Source organism: Lissotriton vulgaris, chromosome 5, assembly GCF_964263255.1.
Source record: "Lissotriton vulgaris chromosome 5, aLisVul1.2, whole genome shotgun sequence".
Taxonomy (NCBI): Eukaryota; Metazoa; Chordata; class Amphibia; order Caudata; family Salamandridae; genus Lissotriton; species Lissotriton vulgaris.
In genome coordinates, this window is record NC_141693.1 from 258733779 (window position 1) to 258749912 (window position 16134).

Consider the following 16134-nt stretch of genomic DNA (forward strand, 5'->3'; position numbering starts at 1 on the left):
CCACACCATGCATACTCCACACTACGCTCACTCTAACACAGTGAACCCCACCCTACTCCAGTCTACCCACTTCACCCCAATCTATTGCACTCCATTCAGATTACCCCACTCTGCTCCTGTCTACCCCACTCCAATCCACCCCACTCCAATCTACCCCAATCCACACCCACTCCACACCAGTCTACCTGAATACACTCCAATCTACTCTACTCCAATCTATCTCACTCCAATTTACCCGACTTAATTCCAATTTACCCCACTCCACTGCAATCTATCAAACTCCTCGCCACTCTATTCTATACTACTCCCCCACACTCCACTCATATCTACCCCACTCCTCTCAAGTCTACCTCACTACACTTCACTCCAATCTACCACCCTCCTACCCACTCCATCTACCACATTCCTCTCCATCTCCACCCCATTCTACCCCATTCCAATCAACCCTCTTCAATTTACCCCACTCCAATCTACTCCATTCCAATTTACTCTACTCTAATCCACCTAATCTACCCCACCATTTTCTACCCCACTGCACTATATTCCAATCTACCCCGCTCCACCCCAATCTACCCACGCTCCACACTTCCCCACCCCAGTCTACCCCAATCCGCTGCACTCCACCCTTCCCCAATCTACCCCACTATTAATCTACCCCATTAGTCTACCCAACTTCACTCCAGTCTACCCCACTTCACTCCAGTCTACCCCCACTTCACTCCAGTCTACCCCCACTTCACTCAGTCTACCCCCACTCCACTCTACACCAGTCTACCCCACGCCACTAACTTCTAGCCATGCTGAACAGCAGCCACATTGGTGTACAACATGGCTAAAACACAGTCACATTAGCGAGAACTGTGGCTTTGCCAATACTTGTTTAACCTTCTGTGGGTTTGTTTGAATATATGTATGTGTGTGTGTGTGTGTGTGCGTGTATACATATATATATATATCCCCTTGTATCCATCCCTGAAAACCCCTTCCTACCCCTTCACACTACCTACCCCTGAAATTGAAAAACGCTATAATACCCACCCCTGAACCCTAAACACCCTCTGAGTCCTAAACATCACTTACTAGCCTTTTTTAGGTTTCGCCTGGCGTCCGCTGCGCAGCAGCGTTCGCGCAGGCGAAATCTAATGTTAGAACAGTACAGGCTTTGGTCCCGCCTTCTCTTCCATTGGCTAGCTCCATAAATGGAGGCTAGCCATTGTAAGAGAGATCTGTCCGTCATTGCCGGAGCAGATTCGTGGGCGTTCCGGCCATTTTTACTCATCCCGCCCCCTTGCAATCGTCATTGCGGTGGTGGGCGGATTTTTTATTTTTTGTGTCAAGGTTTGTTTTGGGCATTTCTTTGAAGATGGCGCCGGGGCCCGTCGACTTCTCGCATCTACTGGTACGGAAGAAGTCCAGGTGAGTGCTTTGTTTTATTTTTCTTGTCTTATGCCTTTTGATTGTGCCTGTGCCCGTTCCTGCCCCCCATCCTGCTGTCCGTGTGCCCGTCCCCCCTCCCGCTGTCCGTGTGCCCGTCCCCCCTCCCTTCACTTGCTTGTGCGACTTCAAAAGGGGGGTACTTTCTCTGGCAAAATGTCCACGTGAATTCCTTGAATGGTGAGACTTTGGCAGAGGTGTTTCCCTACACCACAGAAGGGGAAATGTGTTGTGGTTCCAGCGGCGAAGGGTAGGTGTGTACAGCGAAGCTCAGGAATTACCAACCTTGCGGTGGAAGATCTACCTGAAGCTTTACCCGCTGGACATTGTCGTTTGACTGTTTTTAACTTTAAGTATTGACAGTTACAACCAGAAGAAGGGTAATATAGTAATGTTCTTCCCTTCCCCCACTAGTGTGGTAGCCACATGAGCAGGGTATTAGCGTAGACAGTTTCTTGCACCATTAGATACTTGCTAATTAGTCTCCTGGGTCCTGAAGAATCGCTAGTCAACCTTACAGTAGCGAGAAACATGTTGACTGGACTACAATAAATTCTAGATGATAGCTGGAAACATTATTTTCCACTACTCTCCTCTAGAAAATCGTTTTTAACCAAAGCAGTGGCCCTCCTGAATAAAGTATTCCCGGTACCACTAGCTTTATTTTAACTCACTACCCCACGTCTACCCTTTAGTTCTGGCCCCACACCCGCACTTCATCCATACGGCTGTTGGAAAAAGATCTCCGCCAAAGAGCCCCTCTATGAGGTGTTGCCCGTTGGGTATTGCACCGCCGACCCAACGAGGAGCAGGCCCAAATGATGAAGCATGACACCTGAAAGGGTGTGTGAGGGCATTAAATCCAACAAAATGGATTCCCAGGGTTGCCTCCCGGTCACCCTACCGTAATCATTTGCATCACAGACTGTAACATTTCCTTTCCTTCTTTTGGAACAGCACGGCAAATTTTTTGTTAAGACGTTGCATTGTATTGTAGCATCTATATAGTGATTACTAACCCTGTGTCGAGGGCTGATGTGCTTGCCTACATAGGTAGTACACTGTGTACGGGGTTTGGAAGGAAAGGTGGTACTTTTGTTTTTCGATCTCATGTGAAAAGTGTTTTCAGGTCGTACAGGGCAGGGGTGGGTTGCGCGATGTCCCACTGTCCGTTCCCGCCCCCCTCCCGCTGTCCGTGTGCCCCGGCCCCCCCTCCTGCTGTCCGTGTGCCCGTCCCCCCTCCCCCTGTCCGTGTGCCCGTCCCCCCTCCCTTCACTTGCTTGTGTGACTTCAAAAGGGGGGTACTTTCTCTACTGGCAAAATGTCCACGTGAATTCCTTGAAAGGTGAGACTTTGGCAGAGGTGTTTCCCTACACCACAGAAGGGGAAATGTGTTGTGTTGCATTGTATTGTAGCATCTATATAGTGATTACTAACCCTGTGTCGAGGGCTGATGTGCTTGCCTACATAGGTAGTACACCGTGTACGGGGTTTGGAAGGAAAGGTGGTACGTTTGTTTTTCGATCTCATGTGAAAAGTGTTTTCAGGTCATACAGGATGACCACCGAGGCGCTGTTATTGTGCTATGGGAAGCAGTGCTTACAGTATGATGGCTTAAGAAGTGTGAGAGACGGGAGTACAGTTTATGGTTTCTAGAATGCCGCCATCTTTGGTCATCTCTGAGGGTCTCTTTGTGGTATATCTCAGGATCATAGTTCACTAAGCTTTGTATACATATATGATCCTGAGCAGGCATAAGCTGGAGGGAGATTATTGGATGGCCTTCATTACATGAGCAGTGGTGCTGGCTTGGTTGCTGCCATGTCGGTTCAAATCTAAAACAAATTGGATGGACATAGCTGGTACTCAGGGGAACTTGAAGAAGCGGATGGCAGCTTGCGGTCAGCCAAATAGCCTTAAGTCAAGTGTATAGTGTCCACATATTGACTTAACCAAGCTTTGAGTCTCACATAGGTACTTAAATAAGCGAGGCGTCCACTTATGTACCTCACCAAAAGAAGCAATCGACAAGTTCTCAATAACAGGAATCCACTCTGGTAGCTAAATCAACCAACTGTGCAGTCAAGTATTCTGTTGCAGTAGAGGTCCACATATGTATTTAACCGAGCTAGATGTTAATAGGGGTATTTAACGAAGCTAATTGTCTGCAGCATTTACACAAGCCGTGTGTTTACATGTATTTACATGAACCAGGTGTTCACACATTTTTAGCTGATCCAGGTGTTGACATAGGCTTTTATCGAAGATAGAAGTCCACACAAAAAATAGATTGTTACAAGTGACTACAGATGTGTCCGCAAATATATTTGTCTGAGCTTTATGTCCAAACAAGTATGTACTCAATCTTATACTTGAAAAGTACTACAATATAGAATGTATAGGTAAACGCACCTATGTGTGCGCTCACACCACACACACACGCATTCTTCCAGCTGGGTGATGACATAGGTATTTATGAATCATGTGTGCACCCAACTGTTTAATTGAGCCACATGGCCACACAAGTGAAACATACTCCCCAGTTGAAAATCTACTGTGTAGTTAAGTGCAGATGCATACACAGCTATCTAATTGTGTGCAGTACATAAACAGTTATCTATTGATCCACACCACCACACGTTTATTCCCAGGCACTGTATACACGCAGGTATTTACCTGACCCAAGTGTACAGAGCATTATTTATCTGAATGAGATACCTCTGACAGTATTTAAATGAGCCAGACTTGTACACATGGGTTTAGGTCAGTCAGTTATGCTGTAGAGGTGGGGGGAATGTTTTGTACCGCACGCAGAGTAGACAGAATTCAGGTCACTCTGCCTTACTCTTTAATGGGGAGTTCTGGCCAAATTCTATCATTCGCCATGTGGCAGATTTTTTTCTCCAGTGAGGCTCCAGAAATTACAAGCTGGTGCATGCGAGCAAGCTTGAGCATCCCCTAGCGTGGTTTTCTAACGCGGGCGGTCACGGGCAGTCGCAAGCGTTCAAAGGGCTGCCATTCATGTAGATTTGCTGCCACTCGAGTAGGTTTTCTATTCGAGCTGCAGCAAAATCAACTCAAATGGCAGCGATCTCTATCACAATCCATGGTGCCATTCACTCTTATTTTCACGCTACTCGCTCTACCAGTACTAAATTGCAGTGCGAGAAGCGCAAGCTACATATTTCTCTGTAGAATCTCACCGTTTTTATGTTACTCCGCTAGTTCTGCCCACTCCTAGTATGCACACAGAGAGTTACCCTACCTAGATAGGCCCACAGGTTTTTCCTGAAAACATGTGTAGAAACAGATTAAAATGAGCCAGTTTCCCACAGATCAATTTTACCTGAGGCAGGTGTCCATGTGGGGATTCACCTGAACAGGATTTTGACATGGGAATTTGCCTGAGCCTGGTATCCATACACCAGGTAACTTAATAGGTACAAAAGGAATGCATTTAAGTCCGGTATACATAGGGGTATTTATTTGATCCATGCATCTAATCAGGTTCTTACCTGAGCCAGATCTCTGCAAACCAAATGAACTGTACTAGATTGACACACCACAATTTACCTGAACAAGGAGTCAATCGAGGTATTTAACTGAACCAGCTATCCATACAAGTACTTAATTGAGGCATATGTTTCCAACGATTTTCATGGTATGGTAGCGGAACATAGATAGCGTAATGTTCACTGAAATTTCTTGCCGTTCAAAGTATCGCAACAGAACACTAAGGTGTTCTCTCTACAAACCTGAGCATAGTAAAACAGTCACCCGTAGAGTAGTGAGTGCAGAGTGCAGAGTGACTAGGGGGTGCTAGGGAGTGCAGAGTGACTAGGGAGTGCTAGGGAGTGCAGAGTGACTAGGCCGTGCTAGGGAGTGCAGAGTGACTAGGGAGTGCTAGGGAGTGCTGAGTGACTGCAGAGTGCTAGGGAGAGCTAGGGAGTGCAGAGTGACTAGGGAGTGCAGAGTGCTAGGGTGTGCTAGGGAGTGCAGAGTGCTAGGGAGTGCAGAGTGACTGCAGAGTGCTAGGGAGTGCTATGGAGTGGAGAGTGACTGCAGAGTGCTAGGGAGTGCAGAGTGACTGCAGAGTGCTAGGGAGAGCTAGGGAGTGCAGAGTGACTAGGGAGTGCAAGGGAGTGCAGAGTGACTAGGGAGTGCAAGAGAGTGCGAGGGAGTGCAGAGTGCAAGGGAGTGCAGAGTGACTAGGGAGTGCTAGGGAGTGCAGAGTGACTAGGGAGTGCAGAGTGCAAGGGAGTGACTAGGGAGTGCAGAGTGACTAGGGAGTGCAGAGTGACTAGGGAGTGCAGAGTGACTAGGGAGTGCTATGGAGTGCTAGGGACTGCAGAGCGACTGCAGAGGCTAATGGCAATGTAAATGACAATGCCATTTATTTATCTGTTTTCAAAACGAACACATAAATACAAATTTTGTCATTTACAATGCCAATAGCTCTAATTTTTCCAAAGGCGAAACCATTGCATTGTAAATGTTTGTTTCTAAGAGAGATTACCCAAAAATATAACAGAATACTTATTTATAATGTAAAATAGTAAAATGCATGTGTTTAAGTATGTATATATTTCGCTTTAAGGTTATGTTACTTAAAGCTATTCAAAAAAATACTTAACCTGTGCAGTAAAGTACTGCATTATAAACCTACAAAAAAAACCTTACCTGCGCTGTAATGGCTTGTGTGGTACTTATGCGTGGTAATGCTGCTTACAAATCTTTTGATTCCTCGCCCCGTTGGTGGTGTTCAGTGAGTCTGCCTTATGAATGGTACCGCTGCTGAGCTCAGCCTTTAATTGCATATATCGTCTACAAATGAGAAAATACCAAGACGCTGTTTTCTTTTCTCTCTTTCTTCAAAAGCTACTGTGATTTTTATTTCTGTTTAAATTGCAACATCTGAGAGCTTATATTTGTAATAAGGTTGTCAGTCATAATACCCTGACGTACAGTTTAAAAAAAAGTTTGATAGGTGCCCGCACATAAGTGCTTCTGCTATCTCCTGCAGTGTTTAGTGTTCTCAGACTTGGAGCAATCCCACACTGTGCTAGTTAAAGCTCCTTTAAAGAGATTTACGTCTGTTCTGTCAGTGGGTAGAATGTGTGAAAGAAATCTGAAGCATGAGATGTGTTTTTAAGTCTTGTGTAGGGGGTCCAGGAATGTGTCCACTTGGGCTAACTCTAGTTTCTCTTTTGTATTTTTCAGTAAGACCTATGGAAATGTGTTGGTGCTAGATGGTGTCATTCAGTGTACGGAGCGGGATGAGTTTTCTTACCAAGAAATGATTGCCAACTTACCTCTGTGCAGTCACCCAAACCCTCGCAAGGTGAGATGGATCAATGGAGCTGTGCGGGCTAAACTGTAAAGAGCTTTACAAGGGTTTATGATTCCAGTGAGCTTGGTTTATTCTTGGGCAGAAACCTAGGATTTCTTTCTTTACCATAAAATGATTAACCTGGGCTGATTATTAGGACACATTCACTGACCAGTAGGCATGGTGGAGATTATAGTTTGTTTCTCGAATAGTATACTACAGACACTTGAGGGACTGTAGCGCCTGGTTGGGATAGTCTACAGCAGGTGAGTCCCTCATCTGCCCACTCTCTCCGCACAGCACAAAGTTTATCAGTGTCCTCTCTACACAACCCGCCAGAAGTGTGTCTAATTTGGAGGTAAAAAATGGAAAAGAACCAGGTAAGCGTAAGTGTAAAGGAAGAACAGGCAACTGGAACTGGTGGCATTATTGGTTATAAAGAAGAGAAGTTACATCATTCGGTGTGAAGAAGCCTGAAAGAGTCATACTTACTTTGAACCACAGAGGGAAAGAGGAGGATTCATTGAGACAAAACGTAACCACTTCTTGCTGCGCTTCCTAAATGAGGAACTTTCAAAACACAAATCGGAGACGTATATAGTTCAGAAAATCTCAACCTGACAGAAAACGTGCAGTGAGGCCAAAAGCTGGCAAACATTGTGATTGAAGACCAGAAGAGCAAGATTCCAGTGGAAAGCTACCCTGAATAGGGGGCAAGGCTTCCATACCAGCCAGGACCTCTAGCCAAGGGGTTCTCTACACTGGATCTGTGAATTTAGGAACTACTTCTGTGCCATGTCACATGCAGCAACAAAGAGGGATTTTTCTTGTGCCAAGCTCAAAAACGGATATCATTCTACATAAAGATAATGAAGTGGTACATAGTGTGAGATATTCGCCATACAGAAATAAATTTGTGGAATCCTGAGGCACTCTAGATTTAATTAGCGTCTTCAGTCTAAAGCCCTAAACACTTCCTACCTATTGGAGTTACTAAAAAATCAAAATGTATCAATATTTCTTCAGATGAAGAATAGTAGGCATGATAAGAGTTAATGCATGCAAAGGAGCAAAGAGAACCTTGATAACCTTGTTTGTGACACTGAAACCGCAAGGCACAAGATATGGTTCTATCCTCTTTCTGATCTAAAGGCATATGATTTTGTAGGTGCATTTTCTGATACCCAAGCTATGACTAGTCGGTATTAGGTTCCGCTCCAGAACTGAAGGTGCTTTAGTTAGTGACAACATTTGGTCTCATTGTAAAATTCTCTACTTATATCCAGTGCCCTGATCTGTGTGATGTTATTGTACCTATCCTCATAATCGCACAAAGGTTAAATTTTTATTAACGCCTGTCTCCATGACAGGAGGGCATCAATCCGTTTTAGTCATGGCCGTAGATCTTTGCCACCTGAAGGTATATCTGCCAATCTTCCTTTGTTCTTTCAGTAATAAAATGATAAATTCTGCTTTTTGGGTCCTAATGACTGCCAAACTCAATTAATATTCAGCATGTAAAATACTCTACTGGAGATTGTGATATTTATGTCTGCTTTAGGGAAAAACAGCAAAACACACAAGATGATAGACGGAATGTTGCACAATGGCAAAACATTCACCCCAGTCACAGATCTGGGTTTAATCCATCGTTATTTTGCTCACCAAACTACCTCAGTTCAGACATGGCCATATGCAAATCAGTCTTGACCCTGTGCCTCATAGGAACAGTCCAGCCCGAACTGCCAAGCCATGTCTTTCCTGGACCGGAATCAAGCATCCTAGGACCGGTTTCTGGCTATCAGCCGTCTTCAGCCAGGATAGCTTGACTCCAGTGGCTTAGTGAGCAAGGGACCCACGTCTGGTGTTTTTGCATTTGTTACCCTGAGTGGGACGGGTATGCTCAGACGTGAGTCCTGTGCTCTCCATGGCACTGGAATCAAGCTATCCACGCTGATGAGGGCTGAAAGCCCGAAACCGGTCCTTGGATGCTTGTTTCCAGTCCAGGGAGGACCTGGCTTGGCAGTTCGGGCTGGAAAAAAAGGACAATTTGGGTGCCAACAGTTCAAGGGCGCTCCACAGAAATACAAGGGATAGTAAATTCAAAACACAGAATCAACGGTTGGTGCTTCTAGTGGGAGGGCGTGCATCCTACACCCTGAACTTCTGAAGAGCTGTTTCCAGAAACAAATTGTATCAATACCCTCTGAGCACACTAATACTAGTAACTATGCAATTCTCAATTTGTAATATAGTTCTGCAAATTATAAATGACTGGCAAGTCACAATGTGTATAATGAATTCAAGTCCATTCATAAGTCGTCGTTATCACTTGTATCTTCAATTGTAATTTATTCCAATCCAATGTAACTGTACATTCTGTACAAAAGTCCAGTGTATAGATGGTACATCAGCCAACACGTGTTTCATTGTGTATTTATATAACACTTAGACTTCCTCAGGGCTCGAACTAAATCCTGTATCATGGAATATAAGAGTTCCTTGTCATATTCCAGATTAATCACATTATAAACGAAACACAAATCAAGAAATTCTTCACTCTGGATGCATTCTTTCATAAACAGAATTTGAAGTAACACGTCACACAAGGTACATCTCCAACTGTGTGATCAATGATGACTCTCTAATGCTACGTGTGTGTGTAACACTACGAGATTATCCTTAGTCAGTCTGATGCTTCCCAGCATAGAATATAATATATACGTAATATTATGATGGAGGGCTATATTATCCAAAAGTATCCAATCTCAATCTCGTTGGATCTTGACAACACTCCACCAATCCTCATCCTCAGAACAATTTCTTCTTGCTGTCAACATTTCTGAATAGGGAATAGAGTTCTTCTGACAATTAGGGTGACAACTTGTCGCGTAAAGGACTGCATTACAACTTGTCTCTTTTCTGTACATTTTAGAGCAAAGCCTATTGTCCTTTACAAATAACTCAACATGTAAGAATACTATTTTTCTAGTGTCATATTGGGTAGTGAATCGTAAGTTCACATCATTACTGTTTAAGTAATCAAAGAAGCAAAGTAAATCATCCAGGGTACCAGTCCAGATCATGAGACAATCATCAATAAATCTGCCCCAGTATTGTATGTTGTCAATCCATCTCCGTCCACAACGGCCCCAGATCCACCCCGCCTCCAACCACCCCATAAAAAGGTTGGCAAAAGACGGAGCGAATCTAGAGCCCATCGCAGTCCCAATGCACTGTTTGTACCATCTCTGATCAAATATGAACACATTGTTTTTTAAGACAATATTAGTCATATCTAACAACATTTTAGTGTGTTCGAAAAAGGAAGGTCTCTATTGCTGTAATCCCTAGGGAGTGATCAATATTAGAATACAGTGAAACTACATCTAAAGTCACTAAGTACATTCCTTCCTCCCAGTTGACATCAGACATAATATTCAGTATATGCTTAGTATCCTGTATATATGAGGGTAAAGACTGAACATAAGGCCTCAAAAATATATCAATGTACTGTGAGATCCTCTCTGTGGATCCACCTATCCCTGAAATTATTGGTCTTCCAGGTGGAATATTTCTATTCTTGTGTGCTTTTGGCAAAGTGTATAAACAGGGTGCCCTCGGTGCCAGTACAGTCATATAGTTATACTCCTCAATATCCAATAGTGTACAATCATACCACTCTCTAAGTCTGGTGTTAATGTTGTTTTTTAAGCTTTCAAGTGGATCACCTTTTAACAATTCATAATACCTAGTATCAGCAAGTTGTGACAGAATCTCAGCTTTATATTTTTCAGTTTCCATGATGACAATATTACCACCCTTGCCAGCCATCCGGATGGTAATACTATCATCTTCTCTAAGTTTTACAAGAGCAATTCCTTCGGCTGGAGTTAAGTTATCAGGTTTCCTGTAATTGCACCTTTTGGATTTGTTATCAATGACTCTATTGATATCCAATTCTACCATCCTGTGGAATGTATCAATAGTGTTCCCTGTTCCAAGTTGTGGTGTCCACTTTGATTTGAGTTTCAAGCCACTGCTTTCACTCAAGTATCTGTTAATTTCAAGGTCATCTAGTAATTTTGCCATAGTGATAGGATCTTGTTCAGTCTCCGTAAGTGATAACAAAAGCTTAGTAGCATTAGCTCCCTCAATGCTTAAGTCACTCATAGCCCGCGAAGGTTCACAACCTCTGCTTTTAATGGGTGCATGTACAAAGTGCTTCTTGATTTTCAGAAGTCTAACAAATTTATAAATGTCAATTTTGGTCATGTACCAATCCGGTACTACATTAGGACAAAATCCAAGACCAATCTTTAACAAGGTAAGCATGTCTTCAGTTAATTCAACATGTGACAAATTAATGATTTCTAATTCACAATTCAACATATCTTGAGTATCCTCTATTCTTTCCAAGATCTGAGTCTCATTCCCCTTCTTGTTACCTGTTGACCCCTTGCCCCTGGATCCTCTCCTTGTCTTGATATGGCTGTACCTCTGCCCTTGTATGTATTGTCTCGGTTCCCTATTCTGAGACGTTTTACTTCCTCTAAAAAATTGTTAGTGTTTTCTTGTATATTTCCCTCTGTCAATGGCACACCATCTACCTCTTCATTCTCACTACTCACACAATAGAGGATAATTCTTGACCGTGGCCTCAGGCATGTTAAGTTCCTTAATTTCATCCTCAATTTACTGAATTTCATCTAGTAGTTTTTTGATTTTGCGTTCAACATTTTCGATTAATATATTCATATGGCTGAGATACCCGCCACCCCCTCTCAACACAATCCCCAAGAATTGGGAAACCGGAAACAGTTCTTGAACTTTTGGAAGGCGGGAAGGGAGTTACCCTTCCCGGCCGTATTTATTAAAATATGAAACAAAATCAAAACATTAAAATAAACAGTTTCATATCATGTACAATTTCATATCAACATTACGATGTTTGGCTAACCTTAACATATATCTAATACAAAGGTTCTCCTAGCCGATACTAACATCCTTACAACATTGCATTTCAAATTGAAATTGTACATCCTAACGTTAAGGGCCAACGGCAAGGTCGTAACCGGTGTCAGATCCCTAAACCAGAACTCCCCCCTCACTTGTGAGGGGCGGTCGCACAGAGGACTTCACCTCGTGTGCCATACCAATTTCCCTTGTCTTGACGGGGGCCCCTGTTAACTCGACGCCATGTACGTGGTCGTCCGAGGACTCGTGTGAGGTGTCTAGAAGGTAGCGTAGACCCCCCTCCCCACCTTACACAACTTACCACATCTGCCGTCGCAGATGTCCTGGCCCCGGGAAATTCCCAGGAGGGGCCCGTAGCCCCTCCTATCCAGGGAGGGGCCTTGACCGCCTTCCCTTTCCTTTAGGCGTCCCGTCCTTAGAAGGGACCGCCTCCCTGTTGAGGGGCCCATGGCCACCTCCCCCCGGGCGCTCCCATCCGTAATGGGTGACGCCCCCCCCTAGGGATCTTCCAATGACTGCTCACCGATCATGACCCTACCGCCCGACAATAAATACGACAAGAGAAATGACTAAAAACAAGAGACATACCTAATGAAAAACGGATCACATCTCTACCTAAAACATCTAAACCTTAAAAAACACTCCGATGAATATCTTTAATCAAGTATACGTACAAAATTATCCACTTTATTGCAGTCGAATCATAAACTTTATCCAAAACAACCTGCAAGAAAAAACCAATTATGAAAAACGAATTTTACACCCAAGCAACTTGCTGTCTTCAGGGGATGGTGGGTGGGTTCAAAAATGGCTCTTCGTTCCGTCTCGAGCTCACGTGCAGCGAGGAGGTGCAGCTTCAGAGCACAGGAAGAAGAGGATGCTTTCTTGGCTTGTGGCTCCTTTTATTCTTCTCGGGGCGGGCGTGAACCCGCCCCCTTCCGCCTCCCTGGACGTGGCGGATGGCTTCGGTGTCTAGGACAACCCACTTCTGGGCGGGAAAAAAGCGCGCCCCGGCTACGCCGCTTCGGGCATACCAGCCGAGACGCGCCATCCCGCCCAAAATGGCTTCCCGGGGGGATCGGGGTACTCCACCATACGTTCGGGGGGACCGATTGGTTGCCCCTTTCCATATGGCTGAGATACCCGCCACCCCCTCTCAACACAATCCCCAAGAATTGGGAAACCGGAAACAGTTCTTGAACTTTTGGAAGGCGGGAAGGGAGTTACCCTTCCCGGCCGTATTTATTAAAATATGAAACAAAATCAAAACATTAAAATAAACAGTTTCATATCATGTACAATTTCATATCAACATTACGATGTTTGGCTAACCTTAACATATATCTAATACAAAGGTTCTCCTAGCCGATACTAACATCCTTACAACATTGCATTTCAAATTGAAATTGTACATCCTAACGTTAAGGGCCAACGGCAAGGTCGTAACCGGTGTCAGATCCCTAAACCAGAACTCCCCCCTCACTTGTGAGGGGCGGTCGCACAGAGGACTTCACCTCGTGTGCCATACCAATTTCCCTTGTCTTGACGGGGGCCCCTGTTAACTCGACGCCATGTACGTGGTCGTCCGAGGACTCGTGTGAGGTGTCTAGAAGGTAGCGTAGACCCCCCTCCCCACCTTACACAACTTACCACATCTGCCGTCGCAGATGTCCTGGCCCCAGGAAATTCCCAGGAGGGGCCCGTAGCCCCTCCTATCCAGGGAGGGGCCTTGACCGCCTTCCCTTTCCTTTAGGCGTCCCGTCCTTAGAAGGGACCGCCTCCCCGTTGAGGGGCCAATGGCCACCTCCCCCCGGGCGCTCCCATCCGTAATGGGTGACGCCCCCCCTAGGGATCTTCCAATGACTGCTCACCGATCATGACCTTACCGCCACAGGCCGGATAGTTGACCGGCTATCCGGACCCCCCACAAAACTCCTACCTAAAGGTCATGTTGTAAACTCCTTAGCCATGCTACGAGGTCTCCTATTAGTAAAGAGTTCCCCACCCGGGACAAGTGGACCCCATCCTCTAGATACATATTGTCCCCGCCTGATACAACCATGAGGAATCGAATGCAAAGTACTGGTACGGAACAGTCTACCAAGCTTGTTGTTAATCTTTTTCACAGACTGATTTATAGCAGACACTGAATTAGCCCCCCGCCACACCTTTCGTGGAATCATATGGGACCATGCAATTGTGCACCCTGGAACTCTCCTCGCCAACCAACTCACTGTGGATAGTATCGCCTCGAGAAGTAGTCGTCTACCAGTGGTCACTAAATCATTGCCCCCGAGATGTACTATGATTATAGCCGGCGGTGACCTTGTCTGCCCTAACAAACCCTCAAGAAAAGGTTGAAACTGGTCAATACAGAGCCCGCCCCTTCCGTAGAAGGTCACCCTGTACCCGTATTCCCCAGCTGTGTGAATCATGTCACCTGCTTTGAATACGTCCCCGGCACGCCTCACGTATGAGTGGCCCACGACCCACACCACTCTTTCATCAGCCGGTGGTCTCTGACCGCTGGTTCCCAGGTGTCGGGCCGACTGCACAGTCCGCCCCGCCTCGTAGATTTGCGAAACTGTAACCAAACAAAAACAAGAAGCGTGAGTACATGATATCAGCTTCACAACATGTGCAACCGCACATACCTTTTGTAACAATTCGAGGACCAACGCCCCACCTGTTTCACTTTATCAACACTCAGACCCCTGGCTGTAGCTTCTGTGGCAGCCCCTATCCGGAAGGAATGAGTCCCAAACTCGGCCGGGTTCAGGCCCGCGGCCGAGATTGCCATTGCAAGCACCCGCTGGAACTGAAACTTCGTCAGTGGGGTGGCATCTGCATGCCTCAGCAAGGTCCCTCCCCATGATGCCGCCCTCTGCGCCAAATATTCCTCGACGCATGCAACTGGGCACATGGAAGATCCGGGGATCCGCTGGACTACTATACTGTCCCCGATCGCGCCTTGATCAGTCTTGGACCTGACAAACGAGACAATCATCTTTTCCCCCTTTACCTGAATGTGCTCTCGGCACAGTCCACCCCCCGTATCCTGCTTATTCTTTGCCACCAGTTCGCTTACCCGCATAGCCCCATGAAATGCTAATGCAAACGCGGCCCGGAATAACACTGTTTCCGCCTGGGATGAACAAGTAGCAGGGAGTACGGACATTAATAGAGCCAACCTATCCAGACCTATAGGGTGCCTTTCATCTATTCTGCGACCCTCAAGGCGTTGCCACCCACGCAGCGCTTTCTGAACCACAAAAGACGCTGTAGGGTCCTGGATACCATGAGCCCGCGCCATGAAGGAAATGGCAGCCCGATGCCTCTGGGCCGTGGCCACCGATTTTCCTGCCCTGCGTAGAGACAGTAGAAACTTTATGACCAATTCTTCCTGACCCCAAAGCTCTCCCCTAGCTGAACCCAAAAAGGACAAATAGGAACGGAACGCCCCTTCATATGCCTTCCTTGTCCTAGGTGCTAAACTCTCTCCCACGAGGTTTTGTAGTTCGGGGCACCGAGAGACCAGAGAGCTTCGGGAAATGGTGCCGCCACCGGGTCCGCTGTGGGCAGAAAACCCCAGAAGGCCTGCATACGGAAACGAGAAAGCGCATCAGCAGCCTGATTCAGTACCCCTGGCACATGCCTCGCTCTGAAGAGCACGTTCAATTTCATACATAGTAAAACAATTTCCTTGAGCAACCTCAGGATCCACTTGCATCGTGCTGCCTGACTATTGATACACTCAACCACGGTCATGTTATCAGACCAGAACACCACAGAGTGATCCCTAAACCCCTCAGGCCATGTCTTCAAAGCCACCAGAATGGGGAACAATTCAAGAAAAGCAATGTTACTTGTAAGTCCACACTCATGCCACCATGACGGCCACCTTTGGGCCGACCAGTGATTGCCAAATATGGCGCCAAAGCCTATACTCCCCGCCGAATCTGTCCACAGCCCCAATTCTCCGGAGGACACCGCCGGCTTCGTCCAGACAACCCGACCATTGAAGTCCGCCAGAAATGCCAACCAAATGCGCATGTCCTGGCGAATTTCGGCCGAAAGCCTTGTGCGGTGGTGCCCCTCCTTAAGACCGACCATGGCTTGTGCAATTGAACGGGAAAAGGGGCGGGCCATTGGCATCACTCTAAGGGCAAAATTCAACTGTCTCACAGTCTGCTGTAATTGATGCAAGTTCACCTTAGTTTCCCTAATACATGCTTCAAGGGAAGCCCTGAATTTCCGCACTTTTCCTTCTGGCAAGCGGAAGCAACCTTCTTCGGAATCGAGCTCTATTCCAAGAAACTCGAGCGAAGTTGAGGGCCCCATGGTCTTACCTGGTGCCAATGGCACACCAAACTGTCTCATCAAATCACAAAATT

At 45.9% G+C, this 16134-nt stretch overlaps 1 protein-coding gene across 1 annotated transcript in view; it reads left to right on the top strand.

The window, feature by feature from the left end:
• SRM (spermidine synthase) overlaps positions 1-16134 on the top strand; it is a 127850-nt gene that overhangs the window by 15714 nt on the left and 96002 nt on the right. The window contains exon 2 of the mRNA XM_086921319.1: positions 6655-6775. Within this exon, the coding sequence (XP_086777445.1) occupies positions 6655-6775 (121 nt within the window). The remainder of the gene's footprint in view (positions 1-6654; positions 6776-16134) is intronic.